General features: G+C 36.7%; 1 protein-coding gene across 2 annotated transcripts; it reads right to left on the bottom strand.

Moving 5' to 3' along the window:
* Positions 1-5,189: 5,189 nt before the first annotated feature.
* On the bottom strand, positions 5,190-9,342 carry LOC110908110 (pentatricopeptide repeat-containing protein At1g20230). Of its 2 annotated transcripts, none has more exons than XM_022153014.2 (2): positions 6,954-9,342; positions 5,190-5,519 (listed from the first exon to the last, which is right to left on the bottom strand). In XM_022153014.2, the coding sequence occupies exon 1, from the start codon at positions 9,295-9,297 to the stop codon at positions 7,051-7,053; it is 2,247 nt and encodes a 748-aa protein (XP_022008706.1). In that variant the 5' UTR covers positions 9,298-9,342; the 3' UTR covers positions 5,190-5,519; positions 6,954-7,050. The 2 variants fall into 2 exon arrangements, with proteins under 2 accessions (XP_022008706.1, XP_022008707.1); XM_022153015.2 differs by having other exon boundaries at positions 5,190-5,486.
* Positions 9,343-12,094: the final 2,752 nt, after the last annotated feature.

Below are 12,094 nucleotides of genomic sequence, written 5' to 3'. Positions count from 1 at the left end.
TATGGTTCCATACGCAACCTTGATGGAGGTTTGCGCGGCTTTTTGGGACCATACCCCTTCAGATTGTGATCGAAAGCCATTTCGTATACGCTCTTAAAAAAGTACATTGCTGACGAAATATTCATCGACGTATTGTCGAGTCGTAAAAAAAATTCTTAATTGGAATAAACTAACTTTTAAAAGTCAAAATAAAATATTAAAAGAAAAGATAAAATATTATTTATGAACATGGGGATCCATTAATGATTAGTGACAGTACTAAGAACACATGTTGTGAAAGAGGAGCGTTATTTGATAATGCCGTGGAGCCAAATTACCTAAGAAAAGGCATCGATATGTGTAGTAATTGCGACGATATGGACACTATGGATAAAAAGAAACGAACAAAATTTTCAGGACAAACATAAATCCAACGTTAGAATCTTTGAAGACGTTAAAGAGTGTTCACTATTATGGCTGAAACATAGGGCCAAACTCGAGTACAATCTGGGAGTTCATGTAACAAAAAACTAGGCGCAAGAATACTATGGTTGTAATGTATCTACTTTTAGTTTTTGGCTAGTAGTCTTCTTTTATACTGAAGTAATAATATGTCCCTCTTTTCTGGTGAAAAAAGTTGATATGTGGACGCCACGTCAGCGTGTCAGAATCAGGGGCGGACACAAGTATAGTCCAAGGTGGGCGGGCGCACCCCCGGGGAAAAAAAAATTTAGTGCTAAGTTCCATCGAAAATCTCGTTCGCACCCCTTGGAATTTTTCGTCCGCACCCCTTGGAATTTTTTGACGTGAAAAAATTTTTTTGTCCGCACCCCTTAGGTAAAAAGTGTTATCAATTTATAATTTTTTTAGTAAACTCTTATTTAAAAAAAATACCACCTAAATTATATAACTTTTAATACCTAACTAACTAAACCAAATACCCATACATTTACCCCTTATAATTTTCCTAACTAGCTAGCACACTAAGTCTTAGCCCATTAACCAAACCCAACAATATTTCAAACTATAATAAAATAATTAAAGCCCAAAACCTTTAGAAATTCTCTCCCGCTCTCTCTCTCTCTCTCTCTCTTGCGTCCCTGCACTGCCAACAAACAACATCACCCAGCGACAACAGTCTAGCCGCCAACGACCACCGTAATCAACCACCATACCACCGTCGTTTGACGCTAAATCTAACCGGAATCCGAACACGGATAAGTTTCTTTGATGATTTTGGTTGATATTATAGGAGAAAAAAGGGTAATAAAGTTGTTAAATAGGTTTGAAATTTTGTGTGTTTTGACGTTGTTTATGGTTGTTTAGATGATTTTTAGGGTGATTATGTTGTTTATATATTTTTAGGGTGATTACAACTTATGTTATGATTTATAGGGCTTGAATAGTTGAAAACTAAAATTAAAATTGAAACATTATATTATGGAGCGATGAACTTATGTTATATAGAGAAAGAATTGCTTAAGAAATTAGCTTTAGATGATGTTTTGGATAAACTTCAAAAAATGAAAACCCGTAGGGCGTCGACGTTTTAATTATGTTTGTAACAAGGTTTGACATGTTTTTGATGATTATATAAATTTAGTTTGATGTTCGTTTGTTTTACATGACCCGACCCGACCCGACCCGATACGAACCGATTTTTTTACTTATATACCTAGGGACCTAAAATTTTTAAAAATGTTCCGCACCCCCATGGAAAAATTCCTGGGTCCGCCACTGGTCAGAATAGTGGCGTGGTGGAAAAAAGAGGGTGTGAGAAGGGGCATGGAAAAGAGACGTTATTCGACACGTGACACCTATTCAATATTATTATTTATCTATTTTAAAAATATATATTTTCTATTAAGGCCCAATATCCTATAAGAGACTAAGGTGGTGTTTGTTTTTTCTGCAGGAAAAGGTCTGCAGTCTGCGGACCACATCTGCAGACATCTGCAGGAGAAGAGGTGGACCAAAGGTCTGCAGTCTGCAAGGAGAAGCGGGTTTGTTTTTTTTTTTACTTCTACAAAACCTCTTCTAAACACACACACAACACACACCACACTTCTGTCTCCCTCTCTGCTGATTTACCACCACCACCTCAGACAACCACCATCCACCGTCCACCGTCGCAACCACCACCCCCGTCGCAACCTCCACCACCACCACCACCACCTAAACCTCACCACCACCATCTCACTTCCACCTCCTTCACCATCGATTTCGCCTGAGCCCACTGCCACCACCGTCATCAATCATCATCACCGAACCAAACCGTCCCGAACCCAACCCTGAACTGAAACGAGACGACCACCACGTTCACCGCCGCCGTCGCGATTTAGGGTTTCGATTTGGGTTTCGATTTAGGGTTTCGATTTGCTCAGGTCTGTGTGTTTTTTGGTGGGGGTTTTGTTTGCGATCGATGACGATGATGATGATAACAGATGATGATGATTGCGGCGGAGGTGGAGGTCGATGGGTGTTGGAAGAGGTGGTGTATCAGAGGAGATGGGTGTCGGAGGTGGAGGTGGTGGCAGAGGAGGTGGTGTCGGAGGTGGAGGTGGTGTCGGATGTGGAGGTGGTGTCGGAGGTGTAGGTGGTGGCAGAGGAGGTGGTGTCGACTGGAGGGAGAAGAGGTCTGCAGAGGTGTGCAGACCTGAACCCAAGTCTGCGTGGGGAAGAGGTGAGGCAGACGTTTTTGGTGAGAAGCTCTTATGGAAAACAAACGAGCTGCAGACCTCAAACGTCTGCGCGCGTCTGCGCGACGCAGACATAAGTGGCCAGAAGTGCTTCTGGCCAAAAAACAAACACCACCTAAGCTATCGTGAGTCGTGACTATTATTGCCCATTACAATCTAATATGGCTTACTATAATCTAATATAACCTTTTAAGACCAAATGACACAATAAAGCATATCATGGCTTATTAAGAGCTCTTAAGACCTAACACGATTCATTAGGATATGTATGATCTATCTTGCCATTATCGTATATCATAATTCACTACAACATGATATAACTCTTTTAAGATCTAATATGACATAATAAGACTCACAATTGTCCATTACGAGCTATCATCCAATGACCACTTTTTAAAAGGTTAATTTACTACAACATTTTGCTTCTCTTGCTTTGTATGAGTTCTCATATCATCAATATTGTTCTTCCTTGCACTTGTGTTGGTTTGATTTTAGTCTGTTATAACTGATTTGTTACTAAATTAGGATTTCAGTACTGGCACAAATTATGTAGGAAGTTAACTTTGATTCATTAACATCCCTTTTTATTGACTTTCTCTTTCTTTTATCCACAATAGGTTTAATATAGTTGTTGTTCAAATGCGTGAAGCTATTAAATTCTAATTAGACCTAACAAGGACATAATCACGCCATCCCCAATCCTCACTCCCCCTTTTCCAATAAGAACTCTCGTTCAACAAGAGACCCCTCACTAAGACTGTGTGTTGTAGGCTGACTACGAAGTTGTTAACAGAGCCACCTCACCCGTTAACAGACGGAACACCGCGCCACTCCGTTAACAGGGTTAGTTAATGGGAATTTAGTTAACACATTGGCGATGGTAATGGAAGAAGTTGTGGATGTCACCTTCATTTTCTTTTTCTTTCTTTTTGTTTAGTTAATGGTATTGGGTGTTAGTTAAGCACAACACAATGTTAACGGGAATTTAGTTAATTGTCAAGTTGTGGCATGGTGGTGATGTGGCAATGGGTTAACGGATATCTAGTTAACCCACAACACAGTCTGATAAAGTCTGATAAAGAAGAAAACGAAAGAATCTCAATTTTACGACAATTCCAGTCCAATTTTCTACTAGAAAGTTGTACGGATTTTCTTTTGGAACACGTCTTGTTTTAACAGCAATAAGGGCTTTGTGTAACGTTACATTAGTGTTGAACGTATAACCTCGGGTTTTCCAAAATCTTTTTTGTAGGCCATACCGTTTTTCTAACCCAAGGTATTTTGTTCTCCAAAGACAAGACTTAAAATAATCAAATGTTAAAACATAAAAGGAAGCCAACAAGATGCTTTTATAACCATTTAAGGTTCTTAAATTGATTGGAATGCTCACATGGAATTGAATAAATGTTGAATGCAAAAAAAGTCTACAAAACAGCACATGTTGGATCCGTACAAGTAATTATAGTAGGCCATGTTGAATAAAGACCAAGTACAGAAAATGGATTAAGAAAATATAAGTCCCATTATTTTATTTTAAAAGGGTCCAAGTCACATACATTATGTGATTTTAATCAAACAAACTCTTTACAAAAAAAAAAAAAAAAAAAAAAAAAAAAAAAAAAAAACAAGAATAAAAATGATTCATAACGTCTGAAAATATGGTTTTCGAACAATAGAGAGCATAAGCTTTTCAAAGAAAATAATATTATCTAGACATATACAATGAGGTGTTACAAAATTAAGCATATATATTGCTAAGACCCCTACAGGTGTGAAACATTAAGACAGCGTTAACCTGACTCGAAATTTCACAAGTTTGGGTTTATGCTGAACGAGTGTTGGCCTATTCTGGGTCGAATTCGCACAAGTTTAGGTAAACGGGTCATGTTCTGGTCAAATTGGCCCATTTTAACCATTTTTAAAATACGTTTTATGTAATAACTTTAAATTTTTAGCAACTTTTATGCCAATATTTAAAAGTTTGAAAACAAATTGGCATAGTTTAAACATAAGTATTTCAAAAAGTACTGTTTTCATCCCTGTGGTTTGTCAAAAATCACTATTTCAGTCCATTAGTTTAAAAATTGTGTGTGGTTTCACTTTCGTAACCATTTCAGTCCACCTAATAACCATTTCAGTCCCTGTACTTAACAGAATAATGGATTGAAATTGGTTACGAAAGTGAAACCACAAGGACTGAAATGGTTACGAAAGTGAAACCACAGGGACTGAAATCGCAATTTTTAAACTAATGGACTGAAATAGTGATTTTTGACAAACCACAGGGACGATAACAGTAATTAACTCAAAAGTAAAATTAATACATAAGTTTAGAAAATTAAAGTATTGATATACAAAACTTAATATTTTTTTTCAAGTTAATAGTGTCATCATGGTAAAGCGTGCTTACACGTGTCGTGCTCGGGTTCATGTGTATGACACTATTTTCAGATTCCTGTCACCTTCACGTTCGTGTAAAATTTTCGAGTTCATGTTGGGTTCGACGTCACGTTTAGCAGGCCCAAACGATGGAAGTTTGCACTTGAAAAACAAAAATTTCTAGTTTCATGTGATTAACAATAAAAACCATGTAAAAGAATACTAGAAAACCTCTACATTTGGTGGAAAGTCAGAACCAAAGCCCAAAACTACCGTATCCGGCCCGTCGGTTGGGCCAAACTTTGTTAAAGCATGCGGCTACGCCCATCAAGACTTTTCCATTGGCTTGTCATGCGTCCATAGCCCATTACAGATCAAAACTGTTCCGCATTGGTACTCAGCCCGAAGGTGTCTCCCGGGCTTCAAAGTCTGTTTCATCACAAAGCTGCTCACTTTACATTTCTGCAGAAATGAGAAAAAGAAGAGGTGGCAATTTTAACCCGTTTATTAAATGAGTCGATTGGAATTGTTTTTCATTTCAAACAGGTGAAATAAAAAAGGGACAATTGCATATTTCCCCTTAAAAAACTGCTTAATTGCGTATTTACCCAACTTAAAATTAAAATTGCATATATCCCCTTCGTTAACTATTAAAATTGCATATATCCCATTCCTTAACTAATAAAATTATTTACCCATTTTGATTTATTTTATTAAAAACAAGTTATATAATGACTTTTTTTACCCTTATTTTATCTAAAACTTAAAAAATACAAATTTATTCATTTTACTAGTCTTTGTGGATTTTTCACAATTCTTTAAAAAAAATACATATTTATTCATTTTTACTAAAACTTAAACACTGAAATAAACCGCAAAACTAGTAAAAATGAATAAATATGTATTTTTTAAGTTTTAGTAAAACTAAGGGTAAAAAAAGTCATTATATAACTTGTTTTTAATAAAATAAATCAAAATGGGTAAATTTGCAATTTTATTAGTTAAGAAAGGGGATATTGGATGTATGCAATTTTAATTTTAAGTTGGGTAAATACGCAATTAAGTAGTTTTTTAAGGGGAAATATGCAATTGTCCCAATAAAAAAATAGCCAGAAGGGGAACATATCACCCAAAGGCTTTATCTCTATTAGATATATGCATACTATTGCAATTATATTGTTTTTCTTAATCATAATAAACATGTTAACTAATGGTAGAAAAAACTGAAACTGGAAAAAAATGTTTTTGCAGGTCAGCAGTCAACACCGAGTCTACTTAATGCATATACTACAACCTCCCAAATCATTTTAATTAAAGATTCGGATCAGTATTGCAACAAAATTGAAATCATAAGAAACGCATTTGTAATTGATTAAAGAGTAAATTACAAAAATCGTCCTTTATGTATGTCACTTATTGTAAACTGTGTCCTTTGTCTTCAATAATTACAAAAAACGTACTCGATGTTTGCAAACTCTTGCAAATTATGTCCTTTAGCCCTAACTCAGTTAATTTTTTGTGGTTAAATCTGACCAAATGGACCCCACATGAGAGTAAAATGACCAAAATACCCTCATGTGGGGTCCATTTGGTCAGATTTAACCACAAAAAAATTAACTGAGTTAGAGCTAAAGGACATAACTTGCAAGGGTTTGCAAACATCGAGTACATTTTCTGTAATTATTGAAGATAAAGGACACAGTTTGCAATAAGTGACATATATAAAGTGACGATTTTTGTAATTTACTCTTGATTAAAAAAAATGGACAAAAAGTGTGCAATGACCCGTACTTGTTTGGACCCATCACCCAACCCTCCCATCCCATGTGTTCAACAGTAATGGGTTCTCACAGTAAAAATAAAAAATAAATAAAAAAGTTTCTAATGAATACTTACCAACCATGGCTGCAATTGTTGATTTAGGACATTTGTTTCTTGAAGTACCATGACAGTGAATGCAAGCATTAAAAAAACCAAGCTTTCACTAAACTTTTCACCAATAATCGCCACACGAACACGAACCATCTTTAAAGTGATGAAACCGATTCGTGTCTCTAACAAATATCTCTCTCTGTTCAAGCTTAGCTACAAACTTTATAAAATCATGACAATCCCCACAAATTCTAAGGTTTTTAATCACTTGAAGAGTAGACCCTCGTGGAGTGTTCAAAAGCCCAAGCACCACTGCCAGTTTCTCACTATGCCCACACAAAATATGTTCCTTTTCTTGGTCTTCAACATCTTGCAACACAAATGAAGTAACCGGCAAACACCCTAATTTCTTCATTTCCGTACTTAAATTATCGATTTTTTCTAATATTTCAACCAGTTGAGGATGAGATGTATCGCCTGCTAAAAGCATGTGCACTTTGTTCTTGATCGAAATCCAACTGCATCCGGGATTCTTCTTCATTCCCATTGATTTCATCAGATCCCGAACTCTATCGACTTGTTTCCATAACCCTTTATTCGCGTAAACGTTGGATAATAAAACATAATTCCCGGGATTATTCGGTTCTAACTCAAATAGTTTGTTAGCCGCAAGTTCCGCTAGTTCAAGATTGTTATGAACTCTACATGAACTAAGTAAAGCCCCCCAAACACAAGCGTCGGGCTCAAATGGCATATTTTTAACGGTGTTAAAAGCTTCGTTAAGCTTCCCCGCACGACCAAGAAGCGTAACTAAACAAGCGTAATGCTCGATTCGTGGTGAAATTCCATAATCTTTTGACATTTTGTTAAAGAACTGTTCACCTTGCTCTGTGAAACCGCTGTGACTACAAGCGGATAATAAAGAAGTGAAAGTGATAAAGTCGGGTTTTTGATCGCTTTTTTCCATCAAATGGAATATTTCGATAACTTCGTTACCATTTCCGTGCATCGCATATCCTCCCATGATCGCGTTCCAGCAGACTACATTGCGTACGGGCATCCTCTCGAAAATGTTTCGGGCTAAATGTATTCTTCCACAATTGGCGTACATGTCGATTAAAGCACTTCCCACATAAACATTATCCGATATTCCTGTTCTAAGCGAGAACCCGTGCGCGGCTTTCCCGTGCATTAACGCTGCAATGTTTCCACACGCGGGAAGTAAGCAAGGGATCGTTACAGAATTCGGTTTCACTCCCGAAAGCTGCATTTCTCTGAAAAGGTCAAGGGCTTCAATGTCTTTTCCATGCTGTGAGCAGCAAGCTATGATCGACGTCCACGAGACTACATTTAACTCCAGATCTTGACTACGTAACATATTAAACGCTTTTAACGCGTCATCAGTTAAACCGTTCCTAGCAAACCCAGAAACCAAAGCATTACAAGCACCAACGTCTCTTTCAGGCATTTCATCAAACACCCGTGACATCTCCATAGTGGACGAACACTTCCCATACATATCGATCAATGCACTCACTACACACTTATCCGATCCAAGACCCTGCTTAATCGCATACCCATGTATCTGCACACCCACAAAACAATCCTCCAACACCCCAACAGCAGGAAGAACACTCGAAACAGTCGTCCCATCCGCCTTACAACCCGACAAACACATATCTCTAAACACCATCACCGCCTCCAAACACCGTCCACTCTGGCTAAACCCCGCCACCATCCCATTCCACGACACCAAATTTGGCTCAATCCCCAACTCCACCATCCTCCTAAACACCATTTTAGCTTCCTCCACACACCCATCTCGCGCATACCCGGAAACCAACGCGCTACACGAAACAACATCCAGTTCAGACATTTCATCAAACACCTGGTGTGCATAATACAACTTCCCACATTTCACATACAAATGCACCAAAGAAGACTGCACAAACGAATCCAGACAAAGCCCAGATGAAACACAAAACCCATGAACCTGTTTCCCGAATCTCAAACTGTGTAACCCACTACAACACTTAACAACAGATGGAATAAGACGCGAATCGGGTAACAACTTGAATGATATCATGTGGGTGAATGTAAGAATGGCTTCGGTGAAGTAACTGAGCTTCGAGTAGGCGTGAATGAGGGTGGAGAATGAGAATACATCTGGGTTTTGGATGGATTTGAGGAGGTTTTGGGCTTCTACGAAACGAAGGTGGTTTGCGTATAAAGAAATGAGCTTTGTGGTGAAATGGGTGTGGAGAAAAAGACCGGTTCGGAGGATTTGGGCGTGAGTTTGACGAGTTTGTGAGAGGGAGAGTGTGAGCAATTTATGGTTGTTGAAGACTCGGAGAGCATGTCTTGACATGGTTGTGTTTGGTTTTTCAGGTTGAAGAAGGAGAGTAATTTGTACATGCTCAATTTTGTTTCAAACTTTTATAAAATGGCTATTTTACCCTTACACTTAAAATACAAAAACAACTCTTTAGGGCATGTTTGGCTAAGCTTTTCAAAACAACTTATTGGCTTATTGACTTATCAAAAAGCCAATAAGTTGTAGCTTAATAGCTCTTGACCTTGGGTGCAATGGCTTCAGTATTGTCCATTATAAAAGTTGTGTGAATTACCTAAAATGGATATGCAGGTTGATTAGATGATATTTAGGAATCAAAAAAAAGTTGTTAAAAAAAGTTGATTGCTTAACAATGGTTATGGTTTCAAATCGCCTCGAAAGAGCTTCATTTGATTCAAATATATGATTGTAGATTCGAACTTAGTGAATCGAATATGCGTGATAGCATATTTGAATCTAGGGTATGGGGCGGGTTTGTGGCGGGTTTAGCTAATCTCAACCCCAAACCTGATTAGATAAGCTTGTTCAAACCCCTCGGGTTTCTATCCGGTAATTACCATCGGGTATAGGGTAAACTACTTACTCTAAAATAAATTATTCGTTGGGTATATCTGACCCAAAACCCGTCGGATAACTATTAATCAACTACATTACGCATTGTCACTAAAAATAGTCACTTACAATGTATATAAATAAAATACCAAAATGTATATAAAATAAATACTTAAATGCATAAATGGCAAAAATAGTGTATACCAATAATTGGTATATCATATATAGAGTAGGGTTCCTACGGAAAGTGTGTTTTTCCTAGAAAGTCTAGGAAGCGATCTTGTCCATCCGATTGGTGTGTTTAAGGGTTGAGATTAAATCAATGACAATCTTGTAATAATTAACTATATTTAATAGATTGTTTAAAATGAGTAGGGGCAATTTCGTCCTTATGTGTGTTTTAAACCAATAAAAAATAACCGTCAGAGATATCACATCTCCTTAATACACGCCAATTTCCCTCTCTCTCTCTCTTTCTCTCTCTAAACCCAAATTCGGAAACCCCCAAAATCATACCAAAAATACCTAAAATCATGGATGAAGATAAGAGATTTTCCTTGTTCCATATACGTAAGATCAAGCTTTCATTGTACTGCGTGTTTTACAAAGCGATTACGGGTGATTCTTGTTTGTAATTGACGGTATTTTGCTGGTTGCAGGGAAGAGATTCAAAAAGCAGGAAACTTTGGAAAGGATAGATAGCAGCGGAACAGTTACCGGAAGCCGATCGAAAGCTGGGGCGAAATCTGCTGATGTAAAACACATTTGTATGAATCTGCTTGCTGTTAAAACACAGCTGTATGAATCTGAATTGCTGTTAAAACACAGCTGTATGAATCTGAATGATAAAACACATTTGTATGAATCTGCTTGCTGTTAAAATACATCTGTATGAATCTGAATGATAAAACACATTTGTATGAATCTACTTGCTGTTAAAACACAGTTGTATGAAGCTGAATGCTAAAACACAACTGTATGAATCTGCTTGCTGTTAAAACACATTTGTATGAATCTGCTTGCTGTTAAAACACACCTGTATGAATCTGAATGCTAAAACACAACTGTATGAATATGCTTGCTGTTAAAACACAACTGTATGAATTTGAATGCTAAAACACAAATGTATGCATCTGCTTGCTATTAAAACACAACTGTTTGAATCTGAATGCTAAAACACAACTGTATGAATCTGCTTGCTGTTAAAACACAGCTGTATGAATCTGAATGCTAAAACACAACTGTATGAATCTGCTTGCTGTTAAAACACAACTGTATGAATCTGAATAATAAAACACAGCTGTATGAATCTACTTGCTGTTAAAACACATCACCAAGAACAAACTGTTAAAACACAGTACCAAGAACATGCTGATAGATTCTAGCAAGAAAACGAATGAATGATTGATATTACGTGAGATCAGAAATCGAAAACAAAAAATTCCGAAATTTATGTATAGTTAGTTATTGAAGATTATTTCCTAAAATAAAAATAGATTGTGAAAGTACATAAATGCCCTTTTAGATAAAATCCTTCAATGCCACATGTCATGTTCTTATTGCTTCCTAGACTTTCTAGGAAAAACACATTTTCCACCCAACTCCTACTCATCATATATATATATATATATATATATATATATATATATACTAATAAAAACATAAAAAAACATAATATCACGTATACAATCATGTAAACGGGTATACTTTATCAGGTAATCAGGTCGGGTAAACGGGTATTTCACAAAATCCCAAATCAGTCACAACCCTCTAAAAAATAAAAACCAATTCCAAACCCGCTCTCATACCCGATTACCCCACCCTGAACCCGTCCCAAATATGTTGGGTTTCAGGTTACCTATCGGGTTTGAGTTCGATTGTTATCGTTATTTGAATCGCATGAATTGAATGTGTGGTGGTAGATTTGAACCCATGGATTAGTTGGCCAAAGATCAAAACCACACTTATCACAAAATAAACCAGTCACTGTATACTATGCTAGAATGTAAAAGATAAGAAAAAAATAACACCAAGAAAAGTTTAAACGTAATAATTTTCATAAATTTGTATTTTTGGTTATAAATTATAAATGCAAAGTTAATAATATTCAAAAAGAAAAAATTCAACTTAACCAAGTCATGTTCCCTTCAAATACGCGAAAACTCATGCGTTTTTGTATTCATGTTTCCGACACAATTTTAGGTTTGTTACAAACTTGTTGATTTCGACGCATCAACCCACGGAAACGAATCATATAACA

This window comes from Helianthus annuus, chromosome 14, assembly GCF_002127325.2.
Source record: "Helianthus annuus cultivar XRQ/B chromosome 14, HanXRQr2.0-SUNRISE, whole genome shotgun sequence".
Taxonomy (NCBI): domain Eukaryota; kingdom Viridiplantae; phylum Streptophyta; class Magnoliopsida; order Asterales; family Asteraceae; genus Helianthus; species Helianthus annuus.
This window is presented reverse-complemented; position numbering and strand designations above follow the sequence as displayed.